Source organism: Dromaius novaehollandiae, chromosome 22 (assembly GCF_036370855.1).
Source record: "Dromaius novaehollandiae isolate bDroNov1 chromosome 22, bDroNov1.hap1, whole genome shotgun sequence".
NCBI lineage: Eukaryota > Metazoa > Chordata > Aves > Casuariiformes > Dromaiidae > Dromaius > Dromaius novaehollandiae.
Genome location: NC_088119.1, coordinates 7,531,651 through 7,551,284, shown reverse-complemented (window position 1 = coordinate 7,551,284; position 19,634 = coordinate 7,531,651). Strand labels below are relative to the sequence as shown.

Below are 19,634 nucleotides of genomic sequence, written 5' to 3'. Positions count from 1 at the left end.
GAATCTTTAAAACTTTTGTTTGTTGTCATAACATATGGTTTTGTGTATAAATGTTAACACAGTTCTTTTGCAAGGTGCCCTTGAGGATTCTAACAAACAGCAGGCCTCCCCCAGAGTACTTAGTAAAAATCAACTCAGCTTCACATTCAAACTGGGACAGATTAAAGTGCTCACTAAAAGTTTACATTACTGCATAATAAGCAACTGCGATAAAATTCTTAACATTTAAAATCCCATCTCTTACATTCCGAAACAAACAAACCCTTAACGCAAGTGGGCAATGCATTTTCTATTGCTTACGTAGAGGTAGTTTCTTCTGAAACCGCACATTCAACAAAGCAAGGACTGGGTGGGTCAGAACACATTCCAGAAAGAAGGTAAGTATTAATTGGCCTTCCTTGGTGCCTGTGCATCATTTAATAGTATTTATTAGCTTTCTTCACATGCTCCTGCACATGCCCTACCAGACAAGCAATATTGACTTTGTCTGCATTCTAGAGAAGTTCATGAATAAATTCAGTTTGTTAACAAGGTGCGTACTAGAACTAGACTTACCTATGACTGTGCCATAACATCAGTACCAGAATATTTGTAATTCACTCCAAACCTGTGCTAAACACTGGATAGAAAAGTAAAATGGTCTTTTGACAGGTGTTTTTATTTTGAACACAGATTTTGGAGCCCTTCAGGACTGTGCGGGACCATCAAGTGAAACTGCATTTGAGAACAGGGAGAGATCTCAAGGAAGGAGGAGTTTAACACAGTCCTCTGAGCTCAGTCTAGATTGCAGGGGGCTTGAGAAAAAACACAAAATAGGAAGTGTCCCTGCGCAGGCACAAGCTCAGCCATCCACATCTACCTTCCAGGAAACTAGTGGTTCCTCTACAGCAAGCAAACTGAGTGGTTTATCACTTCTGCAGCATAAAAGAGCCTCTTTTAGGCCCAGAGGGAAAAAATTTTGTTTTATCCAACACTTAAACAGGAAAGATTCTCATGAAGAAGTGGAAGAAACTAAAGATGCCAGTCAGTTAGAGAGAGAAAGTCTTTCTCTGAATGTTACCCACTTTCCTAGTGGTCTGGGTCAGAGCCACAGATCTAGTGAAATATCCTTAACACAAGGTGAACAACATAGCTTGGAAGAAGGTGCAAACACTAAGACTACTTCATCAAGGTGGGGGAGATCTTCCCATTGGCTTTTAAGAAAGAAAAAATTGACAGTCAGTGCTGCTGATCCACAGCAGAGAAAATCTAGGGACAGTGACAAGTTGTACGCTGCAGATGGGATTTACATAGAAGATGCAGATCATTCTGAACTGGAAAGCAGACCAGCTAATTCCTCTGTTCCAAAGAGGCACAGTAATGCTAGTTCCACAGATAGGGCTAGTGCCCACAATTATTGCAAAGAACAGCGTTCTGGTGAACACAATCAGAACCATTACGGTGGCTTTGTTAGTTCATCCACATCCACAGTTCCCACGCCTTCACCACGTTCTGCATTCAACGGTCAAGGATCCTTCACTTGGTTTGCACAGAGACCCAAGTCCTCAATAAACAGGAGCTCAGCAACAGTTGCTTCACAAACACTGAATTTGGATGGTAGTTCAAAATTCAGTATGCATACACCCTTGTCTCTTTTATGCAATAGGGACTCTTTTTTTACTCCAGCAAGCTTTGATTTTTCAGTGCCTCTTCGCAGTATACCTGAAGACAACAGCTTAGTGGAAGAGAGTACCAGTAACAGTTTTAACACTTCATTTCCCAGCTGTGCCTCACACGACAGGGAGAGCTTACAGAATTCACTTAGTTCTTTATCTCTAGATTCTTCCAGTCCATCATTGTTTCAGACAAGGTTCACTCCAGATCTCCAGGCAGCTTCTGCTTTGCATGATCAGTTGCCATTTGCTTTGCTGGCAGAATTCGCTTTACAAAATCTAAGTAGCAGCATGAGCAACACAACAGTCCCCCAGTCAGTGAGCTCAAAGAAAGTGAAGAAGCCACAGGCAGATCAGGAGAAACTTAAACAACTACAGGAAAGGTGAGGAATATATTAAATATATATGCAAACACTAACATATATAAACCAATGGCAGCTAGAGCATGAATTCATCTTTCAAGTTCTCTATACAGTTGGAAACAAAAGTGTTCATAGTTCTTCCAGCTATGTTTCAGTCTTTACCATTCATGACAGCCCTGACTTTTAGTAAATGGGGCATGCCAATATTAAAGCGATTACAGGTATCGTTCTGTTGGCAACACTGAGAAATACTGAATGAGAAGATGTCATTTGCCTCAAAGCTTCTACAAATCACACACACACGCTTGCTTTATTCCTGAAGAACATTAGGAAATACTGCTGAAGCTTCTTGGGCAGTTACATGAGGGAGATTTGTGGTTTTATTGTTACCGAGTTAGAGGCAAAAAATAGATTCCTCAATGTGACAGAGTCCACCACAATCTGCAGTGTGCTCTTTCAGCACTGGTACACATGGTAATGAGAGATGGTCATAAAACTTGCCACTTTGTTCCTCTTTAGGGCTTGCTTTGGGATAGATCCTGTTTAACAAGCGCTAAGCCCTTTTAAGCTCAGCTTCTTATGTATTTCATCCACAATCAAAAGTTCAAGTTTTAAGAGGCACAGCTTTGTTTGTCAAAGTTATTTTCAAGTGTTTGCTTGGTCTCTGTGGTCTAAATAGAGTAATTTCTTTGACTGCAGAGACTTTCAAATAAAGGCAGAATGAAGGAGCAATAGGTTTCCCTGCTGCTCATTGTAATCAACAAGCTGCTCGCTCTGTCTCGAGAAACTGCTTAAACAATTAGATTCAGAGATGTTATCAAGAAAAACATTTCTGTTGTCAGCTTCCTTAGAAATAAACCAACTGTCTCTATTCTGAAGTTTGTCACTTATCCCAGGGAACATAGCAGTCAGCCAGATAGAGGTTTCAGATTGAAACTTTTTTTTAAATTAAGGAAAGTCAGAACTACAGGTGCCATGCTGCATGTGGAGTTAACATTTAGAATGAAATGGACAGCTACAGGTTTTTCCAGCTTTGCACTAAAAGGTGGTAAATACTCATCTGCACAGGTCTCCAGCCTGTTAGCCAAAAGCCTTTTCCTTCCTTCCCAACACAAAACATTGGAGCAAACCAAAACACAGCTAGAAGGGGATGGAGAAGAGGGGGGGGAAACTTGTAGAGTCTGCTTTTCTGATTTAGATTTTTTTTTAATCATGCATGTAACATGGAAGGCTATTAGTCAGTGGTCAAAATTAAGGACTGAGATGAAGCTCCACATGGTTAGGGTTTAAATACATTAAGAAGGGAGAATGATAAGTTATTTGATTTTTTTTGTACTCAGATTTTTTTTAAAAAAAAACCAAATTAGTTAATCTAGAGTTAAATCCAAGGCTGACTTTTTCCTGTTTAGAATTCTAGTTGCTAAAGAGAAACCCAATTTAGACATCGAATTTTATGCAAAAAGTGTTAAATTACAATCAGTAAGTAGTTTGCTTGCTTTCATTCATCATTCATAATTAGAAAGTCTTTAAAATGGTTTGTTATATAGTTTTTTCCTACTTGATTAAAATATCACTCTTAACCAAGAAATGAACTCTCTGCACCACCACAAATCTAGAAAGGTTTCTAGAAAAGAAAGCCACTTGGGACAAATTTTTAAAATGCATGCAACACCAGCACAACTTCAGGAGAGGAGTATTCAGCAGAAGCATATTCCTCATATGCATCAAAGGCAGTATTTAAACACCCCAGTTCTTCTCAAAGAACAGTGGCTGTATAACTCTCAACAACATATTGTCAGATGTTGGTTACACAAAAGCATAGAGGGGATTTAGAGACTATAAGGTTTTTCCTTTGCACAATTATCAGCTTTAAGAAACACATTAATCTCAGACTGTTGCATATTATACTTTCAGGTCGCCATCATGCAGTAAAAGTCCTTAGCAAAATCTCTCCAAATCCTAGAACATTAGTGCAAAGATACTGTCCTTTATTTGACTGTAGACTTTGCTGAGAGAAGGTTTTGCTTTCTTCTGTTATGTCTTAATAGTCTCCTGACAGAAGACTCAGGAGAGGAAGGAGATCAGTGTCGTATATGTCAGATTGCTGGAGGTTCTTCTACAAATCCACTGCTAGAGCCATGTGGCTGTGTGGGAAGCCTGCAGTTTGTTCATGAGAACTGTCTCAAAAGATGGCTCGAAGCCAAAATAGAGTCAGGTAAGTGAGAGAAAGAAACCCACAAGATATAAAGCATTCTGTTGAGATGCCTCTGCCAGATTTACCTCCCAACTAATTCCACTGTGCTAATGGAGTTAAACCAGGTGAAGTCTTAAATTTATCTTTGAATAAATTTAAACTCCTAACTTGATCAGCATTGCAGTGTTTTCCTGTAGCACAAGCATTCAGTGCAATAACCATAGAAATTAGTGTCCTCGATTAGGCTGCTGGCATGTAGTCAGCAGATCACCATAACTAAACTTAATTTTCTAGTGCATGCTTTAGATTAAAACAAGATCTCTGATATGCAGTGCTGAAAGATTTAATGAGCCAATCTTCAGCAACTAGTAGCAGTATCAGATGAACAGCAAATTTTTTTAGGGGTCATAAACCACACATGCAGACTAATAGACAAGAGAAAGTTTGAATGAGAAACCCATAATATGAGATGAAATATGTGAATGTTTTAAGAATTCAGATGGGGCAGGGAGAAGGAATATAGGCAGGATGAATGTCAGCATTTAGAAAAGCAGCTCCCAGCTAGAGAAAAGAGTCCTGTTGATTATTGCTGTATAAACTTTGTTTTCTCTCTCCCTTGTCAGTGCATACTTTTTGCATGTAAGTATATTCGCGCAATACCATTTCTATTTCCATTCTGAATGAAGAGCATCAGTGATGTTATATTGCTCTAAGTAAATTATAAGTCAGGGAGCAGCATGTTTTCATAATATGGACCACGTCTTCATCCGGAGATTGAAAGCAATCACAATAAAATTTGGTACTTACTTTAAGATACATTTCCACAGTGTTAAGCACTTAAGTATACTATGACTTCAGAAATTCCTCAGCACATGGTATAATTTTAAGCTTACTCCCCGTAAGTATTTAAAAATACAAAGAAAAAAGCCACCATCAAATAATAACCAGAGAATTAGCCTCCAGAAAGACTGCACATAGGTACATGATGTATACACACACACACTAACCTAGTGTAGATTGGGTAAAATTATGATCCTGTATGTGGGAAGATAATAGCTTATGCCAGATTTGTTTCTTTGGTCTTAAAAGGCAGATGATATATCAGTTAAATCCTGTGTACTTGGTTTCCAGCCAGGCCTTGTTCATTTAAATTCCTGGCTTGCCCCCAACTTAGGGAAGTGAGTCACATTTCCCAAACCTTCCCCAAATCCTGTCCTCACAGAATAATTTAAGTTTCCCCTCAGTGCTACTTGAAAACAGGGAAGCAATCCTGTTTAGCAGGAGTTTCTTAGATAGTTTGGGAGCCAGAATGAGGAAAAGAGGTGGTTTATTAAGCAATGAAAGAACTAATTGGGATAGCATCCCAAGAAGCATGCTTGAGGGATGCAAATCTTAACAAGCAGAAGTTTTGCTTCTGGTCATTGGTGTGTGGGGTGGGGGTGGGGGGGGTTGCTTCTTGAAGTAGGCCATCTGTGCACATTGAACATAGGTTCCCCTCCCCCCTACAATTTTTTTTTTTAAACACAATTTTGTTTGTCTTTTTATCTTCCTTTAGAAGAAAAGGAATAGGAAGAATCAGTAATTTATAGGGTAGCAGCATATGATTTTTGATGGCAGACAAGTTAAATTTATTACTGCCTTAAAAATAGCAAGGGGAAGACACAAGTAAACAGTTCAGGCAATTTCTTGACTTTGTGGTAGTGACCAAGACTTAAACATAGAGGTTTATGTATGGAATCCATTATTGCTTCTTTCATCAATTTGGCTCATGATTCCTGCAGTTTTAGTCCATGAAAAGCTACAAGTTTTATGGTTTAAGAGCAAACAAAGAAATCCAGAGTAGTCAAACACCACACAGAATTTAACAGAAGACTGTTCTAATTATCTCCACTATTGCATGTGCTTGGTATAAAAAAATTCCAGTTTTAAATGATTCAGTAGAATTCCAATTCAAAGTTGTCAACCTTGTATAGAAAATGGCTTTAAAATAAAGTTTTCTCATTCTGATTTTATAAACACACACAATGGAGTTTGAAGTCAAACATTTAATTCTTTGTCTTGTTGCAGGTGCTGATCTGGAGGCAGTAAAGACATGCGAGCTGTGTAAGCAGAGCCTAACACTTGATCTGGACGATTTTAACGTGAATGAGTATTACAGAAACCACCGCTACTCACGGGTAAGACACTGCCTCTCTTCAGATAAGAGTCTGTAATCCTGTTTTAGTGTTGCTGCCTTGCAGTCTTTCAGTATGTAGTGAAATGTCAGCATCCACTGAAACCTGCTAAACTGTGAGGAAGAGAGATGCTTAGTTATGCAGATTTCAAGAAATGCAAAAAACCTTATTCATCTTAGACTCAGATTGTATAATCCCAGAGCATTTCATGGAACTGCCCAGTATCTGGAGGCTTTGCATAGAGAAAACCGGTAATCAAGTGTGGCAATGGAAAAATTCTTGTTTGTCATGTAGATACAACATTGCAGTAGAGAAGGCAATTGAGGGAGAGCCGCCAAGGATTTCATTGTTTGTCCTTCACAGTGTTATGTAAGGGGAGAAACTGAGCAAACTAAGTGACAGAAGAATTGAACATCTCCCTGTTAGGCTTCTTTTTTTCTTAAATAAAGATTTTAAAGGAAGAAATATAGGAGTAAGGGACAAAGATATTTAAACTCTAAGTTCAATGATAGTCTATCCTATTTTCTGAAAAAAAACAATCATACCAAAGCCAGAGGTATTGATTTCCATTGTAGAGTGATGGTAGAGATGAGGAAAGATCAGCATGCCCAACAACCAAAGAAAGTCTTCATGGGGGGGTGGGGGGGAAGGCTTCAGAACACTGTTCTTGATTTTTAATGCACAAGTTCTATTGCTTCATTGTTATTTGTGTGTTACCATGACCCTGGAGAGTTCAAGTCAGACAGGACCCAATTATGCAAGCCATAAGTAAATACAATCTTATGACACTGCCTTTTAGCAAACTGCAATAGAGTTCGCGTTCCCTGAAAGTCTTGCAGATTTCTTGGCTTCCCTCCCTGCAATTCAGTCCCCAGTTCTGCACAGCTTTTATAGCACTAGCAATCAAGTAACAAGGCTCACATGTTAACCACACACATGCAGTTCAGTTTTGAAGCACTTTACAGAATGCGAATGGATGCCTGTACTGGAGTCTAGTTTGGTAATTCAGTGCATCATGCTTACACATTCCACACAAGGAGAAACTGCAAGGCTCATGTTTCCCTCCAGGCATTTTAAAAATGGGATGAATTGCAAGGATGAGTAATTGTTAGAGTATTTAGAGTAATTAAGCTTACAGGTTGTGTTGCTTCCTTGAGGTGGTTTATATCATATTATACTGCTGTACTTTTAAGGTATTATTTGTGATGCATTTCTAGTGATGCCAGAAGCATCTAAAACATATGGTTAGGTGCCCTTCTAGCATTTCTACTCATCTAAATAAATAATTCAATGTGCCAGAGTCTTTCCTATCAACTAGTAGAAGATGCACAATCTGGTAGAAGTGTCTTTCTCAAATTATTTGCAGTAAACAGTGTATATTTCCCCATCTGCATCCCTTCAGGCCTTACTTAGTCATAAAGAAAGTAAATGATTTCCCAGAATGCTTTGACAGAAGTGTTCACCAGCAAACTACTTTCTAGATGATTGATTTGCCACTATGCTGTAAACTGTATATGAACATAAAGCCTTTTACTTAGGCTGGGATTATCAGACACTCATTGAAAACCTAAAGGAGAAGAGCATCACGGTTTGAGAAAGTGGATCTTCAAAAGGAATACGGAAACCTAGGGGAAAAAGCGTGGAGAAAGATGTAATAGCTAGAAGAACAACTTGAAGAGAACTTAAGAACATGCTAGGAGGGTAGACTTACAGCACAAAGAAAATGCCAACACAGTTACATTCTTTCCCGGTTGTACCAGAAGGCCTAACTTTGGGGGAGGTGGAACCAAATGTTTCAATCAAAGCCCTGAGCAGGACTAATTCAAACCAAGGGGCAACACTGCTGCCATTCTGACTGCTCCTGCCTCTTCCCACTTACCATTTTTTAAGAGATAACAAGGCTTTTCAGGAGTCCTACTAGTAACTTTGAGATAGTATTCAGTGAGCTAGGATTTACATTTAGCATCCAGTGCATGCATGCTGAAGGCAGAAGCGCACACTTGTGCCAGTCACTCCCCCTTTTCTTTGCCATTTCCCCTCTCCCCCACACACAAACGCACATATGTATGCACAACATTTCTTGTCTCTAATTCATCAGTGGAATACAGCCATCTCCGACTTGGAATTGTGGCTACTCTTCCAAGCCAACAATATTGTACAGTGTATTTACAAGGGAAATAATTATTAATTTCTATAGTTCTTTTCACTATTGGCAGCTGGCACTTCAATTACAGAGACAAAAATGCAAACAAAACACTTGTTTGTCAAGAGCTAGGCAAAATAAGTGTTTTGTCCTAAGGGTTGATTAGATTCACTATTAAAAAAAAATTTCAATTAGAACTATAGAGTGGAAATTTGGGGAGGATGACTCAATTACCCTCAATGGAACATGGCCAGGATGCTGTGTTTTAATTTATGACAGTTACAAACACCATGAAATCTTCAGTACCTAAAGGTGGTCAAGCTCTCTGGTTGCATCTCATTGAGAGGTGAGACTTTTAGAAGCATTTCATCCCCATTTCATGATTTTAGAAAAACATAATGCTATGTAGTTCTGCACCTGGTTCTCCATAGTGCCAGGATTTTCCTTAGAGACCTTCCATCTAGGAATGCAGAAAATTCACTCCTAATTTTTTGTATTAGTAATGATTATCTACAGTATAGCTGATCTAGATTAAAAAAAGAAAGCAGCCACCTCCTCCCCAAAACCACACACATACCACAGCTCTAGATAACAGTTTTAATTACACCATCTTTTCTTTTAATTGTTGCTTGGTATTTGCCATTGCTTGTGTCAAATCAGTACTTTACATTTCTTTTCTTCCTGATGAGCTATATCAGTCTTTAGTAATATTCTCCAGAATATGTGACATTTCTCTACTATGACATACCATATTATATTCTGGACAGGTGTCATATTCATACAGTATTGAATCCTATGCTCTGTTTTAGGCAGAAGGTTAGACTAAAAGTTTATCTTTTAATTACCTAGGTCCAAAACTTTCATTCTTTCTTTTTCAAGAAGACATTGTTTCAGTAATACTGGCAACCCTAAGTTTTCCCAGGCTAGGGCTCAAATTTTGAGTCCTCACAATATGCTAGCAGCTGTGATCACTGCTAGTCATAATGATGACCAAATAAAATAAAACATTAACTGTGAAAATAATCCAGAGTTAACAAATGAATTACATTCACTAAGTCAGAGATACCTTATCCAGAGCCTTTTGGCTGAATAGAGCTCCTATGCTGCCACCTTCTTTCTGAAGACCTCTCAAATGTAAGAGAAGAACACCACCATGTTTAATTAATTAGTTGTCTCATCCTAGCCTCTTTCTTGAGGGTCCATTCCCATCACATGGCTGGACACAAAACACAAAATCATGCAATATATATGGGGTCATGACAGGACTATACATATGTCTCTATAACTAAATGTTACCTTTTATGTCCCAGAACAGCAGATGCCTTCACTTTGGTTATGCCTATCCAGCCACATGATGGAGCATGCTAGCTGCCAGTCAGGCAGTCCAGCCTGCAGCGCACATCCCTCACGTGCATGCTTAGCACATAGCCACAGGGTACCTGCCTTTCAGTCATATAAGTCAAGATATTGAACACAAGGATAGAAAGCTACACAGCTTATCCCAGCCACTTTAGCAGCTGTGTAGTTTAGTCCAGTTGTCAAGGTCATTAGAAGTCACCTAGAGCAAAAATACTAGTTTGCTTGTTTGTTTGTTTTGTTGTTTTTAAACATACAGGGACAGAATGAGAATGAACTAACAGATCTCTATCTTGTGCTGCTTTTTCATGTTTGGCACCTCATGAGACAGGAGTACAGCCTGGCCTCCAGAAACAGGGTAAGAAAAGTAATGAAGACAACAGTGCTTCCAGTTACCTTGTAGTTGTGTCCCATATGCATTGCTTCCTTCTGCTGGTCACAGAACAGCTTACTGTGCCTCTCACTATCAACCTCTTCAACCCATAGAGAACCAGCAAAGCATTCCTAAGCAGACCTTTCTTTTTAAAAGTCAGCCAATAAACTTTTATTAGGGGGCTTCTTTACAGGTGTAGGCTATAATCACACCTGATCCTAATGTCCTCCTTGATCTCCTAATACAAGGTCATTAATTTCCTTGTCTTCCAATTATTTAAATGAGCTACACAGCTTTTTTTTTTTTCCCTTTCCTTTTGGCAACCTCACAAAAGTCACCTGTGCTCACCCTACACAAAAATAATTTTCAGAAAAATTAAGAAAAAAACAAATTAAATCTAAAGATTGCAATTCTAGTAGTAAGATGCAGTGGAGTCACTGCATAAGGTGACTACTGGCACTGTTGCAAAAAAATTGGAACTCTATAAGAATTACATGACATTTATTGATAAGGGCACAGTTGTCACATCCATGCTTTTTCCCAGAACTACTGCAGTGTTGATGCAGTGATGTAGCACCAGATACACTGATGCTGAGCCTTCCTTTGAGCACATTTGATTACAGTAGTATTGACAAGAAGTAAGTATAGGATAAAGCACTTCTGAATTGGGAAGTGAGGGCTCTCCTTCTTAGTCACCATGATGCATTTACAGCAGCTGTGAGCCACCTTTGTCCTGTGTGTTCTTCCTCTCTCCTTCCTGTACATCTTTATGGACTGGGGAAATAAAGAATAGGTACCACTGAAAAAAATCCCTGTACTCAGCTAATTGACTTTCAAGCATAAATCCCATCCACTTTTATGGTTACGTCTAATTCTGTCTGTAGGGTAGTTCATAGCAACCATGTTCCCTGATCCAAGACTTAAACAAAGTGTGAAAATGAGTGTTTTGATGAGACCTTTTTGCTAGCACTCCTCCTTACAGTAAGCATCTCAACCCGTGTGAATGGTTTCTTCAGGTGCAGGTAAATGCTACTTCCATTGTCTTGAGAGATGCTTCATAATTCCACTCATTTCAGGCATGCAAACCAGAGGGCTTTGAATGCATTTGTGGTGCTGTCATTTGCAACCAAGTCAGTGGGTCAGCACTATGGACATGTCAAATTAAAACAGATTTCTCTTGTCTTGGAGTGCATCTCATGAATTGCAAAGCTGCAGATGAGGCTTTTCAGTTAATTGTCAGGCAAACTATACATGAAACTGGGACCATGTTCTGTACCTTGCAAAGCTCTCTGGAATGACGTTTTTGATGTTTTTAAATTCACAGAGCATCGCTTCACTGGAGCATTATGAATGTAGTTGAGATGGTCTAAAAAAAAGGTCACATCTTTTGATCCAGTGACTTGTTGCTTGTAGCTAGTTTGAACACTTTTTCTTGGTCATCTTGAAACTGTAGGAAGAGCGGCTTTCAGTCCTGACCGTTTTGAAGCTCAGAGGAATTTTAATTAGAAGCCAGTCTATGGGATACTAGATTCTTATGGTTCCTTTATAATCTTGCCATTTTGTCCACTCCAGTGTAAAATAATACTGACAATTAGTGGGTTTTCCTGGCTTAATTATAGCTGTGTTGTTAAAAACAAGACAAGACAAAACGCATTGAAAAGAGCAGAACAACAAAACAACCAATCTCACAGCTTTCCCCTGAGAAATATTAGTCCAAATGAGAAACCGAAAAGTAAAATAACATTTGCAAATGTAGTACATACACCACCTGGTTGTGGTGCATCAGAACCTGGCATTTCCACAAGCAACCTCTTATTTTGAGTAGCTATCATAGTAAATCATTTTAAAATGCTTTGCATTTGCCATTCAAAAAGCCAAATGTAGCCACAGAGCCAGCTCAAGTCAGTGAAGAATTTTCCACCTCCAAAAATCAGGCAAAAGTGGTGGTGGTGGGTTAATCTCAGCAATTTCAGATTTTCCCAGTAAGACGTCAACATCTAAACCAGTTGGCCATGTTCTTGTTATAGTCTGTGCAGAGAAAAAAGCAAGTTTGAGATATGATTCATCTTACCTTTGGAAAGATGCCTTAAACTGGTCACTTTAGCCTTGCTGTAGAGGGCCTTGTCTTTCACTCTGGACTGTAAAGGCGTGGCTAGGTTAGATATAAATAACTATGTTGTAGAAATGAAGTGGAGCAGATGGGTCACAGTCAAGATGCTTCATGCTGGTTACTGAAAAAGTGAACCAAAGTGTGACACCTAAAATCACTGGAGAAACAATAGGCAAAATTTTCAGCTTCTGAAAATTTGGGCTCAGATGCGACATACCAACTGGTGAGAGAGTTAGGTACAGAATCTGTTATAGGGGGTATGGCTATGTGGCACAGTGCAAGTAGCAGGACAGAAATACTGATTCTGGTTCCTGAGCAACCTCAATTACCTGCTAATGGCCTAGCATTACATGGTCAAATGTGTTCCAAATTAGTCTAACTCCCTCTGCTCTAAGATAATCCAAGCTTGTCTGATGTGGGCTATTTACTCCAAACTGAGGACAAGTAGCACAGAATGCTGAAAATTTTTATTTACCATAATTTCCCTAAAACCTTCACCAGTTTAAGTGGCAAGTTCAGTGTCAATGATATACAGTTGCAGTAGTCAGAGGTTACAGGTGACCTTGTCAAAAACTATCATAAGGGAGTCCATGAGCAACAGGCAAACATGAAGAAAAAAAAAGACTTTGAAACAAACACTTCAAAAAGAATACTGAATTAAAACACAAACCCATGGGAGTAGTTCAGCAAAGCTTTTCAAACTCATTCATTAGTTAGTCATTCAAATATTTTGATATAGAATCATGTACATTTGTTTCTGAAATATGTCTGCTTTTAGATAGCTGATTCAGCCCACTTGATGTAAATAGACCACAGCAGTGAAAAGAAATGAGCAATCCACCAAAGGTGGCATGGAGGTAAAACATGCTGCATCGGTGATGGACAATTAATAAGTGTTTGATCCCATCTGTTCAAAGATTTACCATCGGTGCTCTTCTGCTATTGGGCTGCTCATATCATTTAACCTTCCCTCCCATGCAGATCTGCATTAATATGATTTGGATGGAGAACAGCATGAGCATGGAAACACATGAGCTTCTGGCTATGTGAGGTCTTTGAGCTTTGGAAACAATTCTGCTCCCTCCTCCAATGTCACTCTAAATGCAAAAGGGCTACAGATACTTTCTGTGCTCTAGGTGACATCCCGTGATGAAGAGACAAAAGACCTTTAGCTGAAATGACTGCACAGAGCTGCTTCAGCAATATGCCATGTTTTTGCTTCTTTCCTCTTTTAAAGTCTCAATTCTGACTGGACTTGGAAATTAAAGATACCAAATCCAGATGCCAAAATCTCTCTCTCATGTATCTCAGAAGAACTTATTACCCTTAGGTTTGATTTCAGTAGTACTTCTGAAAGTTGGAGGGCTATGAGCATAAAAACGCCGTTAAATCAATATAAATCCCTGAAAGTGTAGCAGGTTTTCCCCATGTATGAATTTTATTTTTGAAACCAACAAACTTGAAAAAAGATCAGAAGTCATTAAAACTAAACTGCAACCTTAGATTTTTTGTAATGTTATCAATACTGTTGAAATCTAAAATTGATCTTAGGAGTAGCTACTTAAATGAAACAAGTCTTTTAAAAAATATAGTAAGGCTTAGGCAAATAGAGTAAAATTTAACAGCAAACCAGACAGTCATATTTGTTTATAAGAAGTCATTTTGGTATTAAGAGTAATCCAAAGCTTTACTTCATCTTAGTTATTAAGATTCTTGTAATTTCCTTACTTATGCTGTTTTTAAATTTTTTTAAAAACATTCTCTTTGCTATTTCTAGCTACATTAAATTAAATGTCTAATCAGTGTTAACATGGGAAAGCTTTATTAATTTTTGTTGCATTTCTTCTAGCACTCAAGACAGCCTTGAGCAGAGGAAAATGAAAGTAAGCTTTGGAGTTTAAAATTCACTTTTACAAAATTCTTGTTTAATTATTCTCATTAAATATTCAAGATCTGATGTGTTGGCAAGAGGGACATAGATTTAAAAGAGACACACATTAAACATCAAAAAAGTGGGAGGAAAAAAATTCAGGAAATTCAAGTTGCAGAAATTAGGAAAATTTACATGGTATCACAAGTACAGTAAAGATATTTAATTGAATTTCCCCACAAAAACAATGAGAAGTGAAAAGAAAAAACAGCGTACAAGTTCTGTCCCTTAGGCTTTAGTTCTTTAATTCTTTAGAAGTCTACTGCATTGAAACTATGATTTGTTACACATTTTGTGTGTTAGAACTCCTCCTAATTATTTGATTCAATAAGATTCTAAGCTGCCTTTACCAGCATTTATGAGCTTTTTTGGAACATCCAAAAAGAAGGTTGGGGACTTATTTGTTAAAGACTTTATTTATTTAATAAGGCCTTTGTTTTTATCTAGTTTTCTTTTAACATTGTCACTAGCTTTTCTTCTCTTTGAACCGATCAGGAAATTCTACATACCCATCCAGTTTTAAGAGAGAAATGCTAACAGCAAGACATCGACATATATAAAACAGGGCAATGAGCTGGATCATTTTTTTAAGATGCAATCACAAACTGTAAGAAAATGTTTTGCTTTTACTTGCAAAACAATCTTGGATTCTGTGGGTTAGAAAATTGAGTGCTTACTCATGCAGCTAGTCCCTATGATGTCAAAGGGTATGTCTACATCAAATATTGAGGAGGAGCCCGAAGCTGTTTTCCAGACTAGATTCACTGTCTGAACAAACAGCAAATGAAAACTAGTCTTTTGAGAAAGCTTACTGTATTTGTTTTTCGTGTGTCAAGGTTCAAGATCTAGAACCGTGTTATATCTTTGGATTTTGGTGGTTGGCCCACTGAGCTCAGAAGGCTATCAGAAGAGAAACCGAAGGAAGCTGAGCCTCCTACTAAGCAGCAGAAAAAGAAATCCCCAATTTTAAGTTTTCTCACCTTATTTATACGTTCCGGACAGGAGTTTTAAGGAGGTGCTAGTACTACTGATTAAAAACAAATAAGTCTTCAGCAGTCTGAAGCAGTCTTTGTTCTTCAACAAAGAAAAGAAGCCTGAGTCTTTTTTCTAAATTCTGCCCCCTTTTTCCCACCCTTTCAAACTCCATCTTCTCTTGGAGCTTTTCCCTAAATTTGACCCTTACTTTTAATAAAGACTGGAAGTCTCCTTCAGTCCTGCAGTACCTTTAAGTTCACAGCAAGCTTTATCCTGAAATACTTTCCATGAACAGTGTTTTTGTTTTTGTTTTTTTTTAATGAATTAATGAAGAGGAAAGAACAATTTCAAATGGTGGTTAAAATACTTATTTGAACTGCATAGTGCTATCACCTGGTAAGTTAGGGATCGTTCAATTTACATATCTGAGAGTAATACAGTTTACATTTATCCTTCGCCTTGTAATCGTAGAACTACTTCCTGCAAAGTTTCTAGTTACAACCTTGACTTTGACCTCTAATGTTAAAGATCATTTTCTTTGTTCCAATTCTGATTTTGTAATGAGTATTTAAACAAAGTAAACACCATATTTAAAGAAGTTGTGTAAATAATGATTATGGGCTAATAAAAGATTAACTCACCATTTTGGATATACATGCCTGCTGAATTGAATTACAGAATAGGGACTCAAAGGCCAGTAGGAAGGACTTTTTATTTCTTTCAAAAGTAGTATATTCTGACAAATAAATCATGTATTAACCTTGGGAAGTTAGTATTCCCCAGAGACATGGCATTGCCATCTTGTGGCCAAGGCGGCCACTTTTCCTTCACCTTCTAAATTCTATTACAATGTCATTGTCCAGGATTAGTGAACAGAAAAAGGAGAAGGCATATCTTAAATACATGTTTTACCAATGAATGACAGTTATTTGTTGTCTTGTAGATCAGTTTATTGAGGATGTGATTATGAGGTATGAAACTATAATGCTGTTGCTGAATGAAGGTTTTTCTGAATTTCAACCTTTCAGTTACAGGAAAAATAAAATATATAAACAGGATTAAAAAGACTATTAATGCCTGGGAACAATACTAAATGCCAAGTGAGTTATTTCATTCTAGAGGAAAGCTTCAGATCTTATGTTTATAATACATCCAATTTAGCAAACCTCTTTCAGCTGCAGGGAGTTTAGATTCTTTGCTGGACTTGATTCTACTTCCATGGGGTTTTGCCAAAGGAGGATTCTTTCACTTCTATCAAGTGGTGCTACAGTGACACCTAGTAACTAGTTGGTTAATTACATGTGATTTCTTCTAGGAGCTCCTGCAGGTAGTACAGGCTCTGTGTGGGGTATTAGCTCCAGAAGTGAGAAATTCCTCCTCCAAGGCAAAATTTGCCTTTGGCACTAGCGTATTGCCTTTCGTTGTGATGAGGTGAGCCAGTGCTAAGAGTCTAAGCCATGGAAAAATAGCAATTACTTGCTTATGCTGACACCCTTCTTAGAATACAAAACCATGCTTAGAAACGTTTTAATTACTTAGTGATATAGAATCACTCCTAAAGACTCAAAGCTTAAAGCAATGACATTTCATGTTGTTAAGTTCAGTTATTATTTTTCCCGTTGATGAAGAAAGGTGTTCTAAAATGTCCTTCTTTCTTCATTTACAGATTCTGACTCCGAGAGAAACAGATAGAACATCTCATGACTTGGAATTCCACTAAGAAGCCTTTACCTGGAATGCCCTTTTCCGTGTCTTCTATACCCCTTATGTTTTCTTCTGCTTTACACCAAACTAAAACAAGTGACAGTCCTTTAAATAGTCCCACCAATGTCTTTAAAACTCCAAACACTGACTGGTAATTACTTTAAAAGAACATAGGTCAAGGTAAGCAGTAGCGAAATCAACATGGTGTTTCTATTGATTATGTCCTAAAATGGCCTAACCTAATTGGAAACACTTGGCTAGTAAGTTCTTTGTGTTTTTTTCCTTTAATCTTTAAAATCACAAGCTACTGAGATGCCTGTGGTTCCTCTGCTGTGTGTTTTGGGCCACATACAATACTGACAGACTGTGGTTTTGAGGTTTCTCCTGAATAGAGCTTAAGCTTATGAAGTGACGTGATCATATACACAGCTTACAACCAAAAGGTCCAAAACACTTTTACATGTGTTGATTCGATACACACAACAACAAACCATCGAGTGCACTGCCTTTACCTTGACTGAGATAAATTTTCAGTAAAGTTCTTGAATTTACTTATTAGTGTTCTCTTTTTTTGACAATTAGCGTAGCCTGAACAGAGGGAGTCTTTCCTTTGCTTTAGAATGGGAAGAACAAAGGCAGAAGAAAGCCAGTTACTCAGATTTTGACTTAAATTAGAGGGAAATACTGACATAAAAAGACACTGAGTTGAATCCATGTTAAGCAACTAGAAAACATTGCTGTTGGCTGGAAGGGAAGATAAGGAGGAGACTGAAGGCTTCACTATATAGCAAGAAGCCTGGAGCATTTGTATCTTAGCAAAAGATTGGATTGATCAGTACAAATTTCCTGTAGGAATTCTTTGAAGTTATGCTCAGATTTGTACGTGAACCTTCTGACTCCTTGTCTCATTAACACTATTCCTAACTCCTCAGGTCCAAATGAACTTAAAATATATTACTTCATAAATGATAATTCCTTTTACTGCAGATGATGAGAGGGTGTAATTTTGCCAGCTGTGAGCCACTTAGTATCCCATATGCTGCTTGCTAAGACTGTCCTGGTTATTGTCCGTCACTGGAAACACAATCCACGCTCATGGCTATGCTCACTAGTCTCCAAGTTGGTCCTTACAAACGACATACTAACTGCATGGATTAGAAGGTAATTATGAAACATGAACTATACTTTATTACATGACCAATAACCAGTTAGAGTGAAAAGTACCTAGTAGATTCTTGAACAAAATTACTTACTAAGCAGACACTGTATTCACAGAACATTGCATTCCTTCTTATCCAACAAAGATTAATAACTTCTGAGTCAGACTTATGGCTGGATTCTGGGAATGAGGAAACAAAGATCTTGTGGTTACTCATTTTGTACAAACTGGTTCTTTTCAGAGTAGCGGTTTTTACCATGGGGTGAAATAAAAACTGCTGCCAACTGCAGTTTTACTTTTAAAAGGCAGTGTCCACTAGTCACAACCCGTACACACTGTATGCATTCTGCAGCACTGAGGAATCCCAAGTCTTTGATGTGCTAGAGCTACTGAATGCTTTCTTTTTGCTGAACATTCAACACTAAATTCTGACCTTCAGAAACACTGCTCTAAATCCACAGAGGACAGATGATTCAACTGTTGAATTCAGAACTGAATTTAGGCAGTTGACCAATTCAGAATTTATACGAGTTTGGCACCCTTCTAGATCTAGATTCAAAAAGAAAAAAAAAAAAAGGCAGCTCTCAAACTGATTTAGAAGACCCAGCCTCATTTCTGAAAGTTTATTTGGTATTTTTCTGGCTTAAATCTTATTGAAGTTTGATGCCTTGTCAGAGCTGAGTGGAAAAGAGCAGACTCAGCCCAGAAAGCTCCTCACCCCCTCACATTTTCAGTCCATGGTGCTTGCTATAGCTTCTAGTCAAAACATCTGGCCTGCGTTCAGAAGAGCCAAGTATGGCATAACTGCTGCTGGACTAGGTGTCCCCTAAGGCTCCCAAATACATTTGAGCACCTCCCCTCCCACATGATCTGGATCCTGGGACCATCGCAGTGCAAGTCTAAAAGTATTCAGTGCAGCTGTTGAACTAGTCCTAAGCTTAGGCCTGCTTAGGCACCTATCAGTGCAAACTTGAGGGAATTAGCCTGTTAGGGCAGGATTCAGCTCACCTCCCATCAGATATGTTGCAGTGTAGACGCTGCGTTTCAGCTAGCTGCCCCAGCCTCCTTTTCTAATCAATTGAGAGAAAAGCCCCCTTAGGTCACCATTTGTCTGACCCAGTTTAGACAGACTAGAGAATTAATCATGCCCTGAGCTCCACTGAGTGTATCAAACAGAACTGACTGAAATGGGAGCCTAAGGCTAGGTGAGCAGCCTAGATGATCACTCACCAGACGAGGCCCACCCTGGAGTCTACGAGTCCATGCATATGGCAGAATACAGTGTTCTCTGCAAAGACCACTGCAAGGCATTGCACTTCTTATCATGGTGTAAATTGTTTCTCAGAATAAAACTGAAGTTTGACTTCCAAAACCTTGCCACTTGTCTGCAATCCAGGGGTTGGAGAGAAGCACACCTGCTGCTGACTAATTTTAGAGCGTCCTAGTTGCCAGCCTCAGAGGTGCCACCTTCCCTTCTATCTGATACATAAGTAGTCAGTAGG

General features: G+C 38.5%; 1 protein-coding gene across 13 annotated transcripts in view; it reads left to right on the top strand.

Annotated features, from left to right (window-relative positions):
* MARCHF10 (membrane associated ring-CH-type finger 10) overlaps positions 1-17,524 on the top strand; it is a 33,827-nt gene extending 16,303 nt beyond the window's left edge. For 5 of the 13 annotated variants that reach the window (XR_010392555.1, XR_010392556.1, XR_010392554.1 and 2 more), the window contains 5 exons: positions 4,063-4,229; positions 6,276-6,385; positions 10,213-10,239; positions 14,214-14,247; positions 16,936-17,524. Coding sequence is in view for 7 of the 13 variants with exons in the window: in XM_064524527.1 (XP_064380597.1) it covers positions 4,063-4,229; positions 6,276-6,385; positions 10,213-10,239; positions 14,214-14,231 (322 nt within the window). In the remaining 6 variants the exon portion in view is untranslated. The other 8 variants (XR_010392559.1, XR_010392558.1, XM_064524522.1 and 5 more) reach the window with 6 other exon arrangements.
* Positions 17,525-19,634: the final 2,110 nt, after the last annotated feature.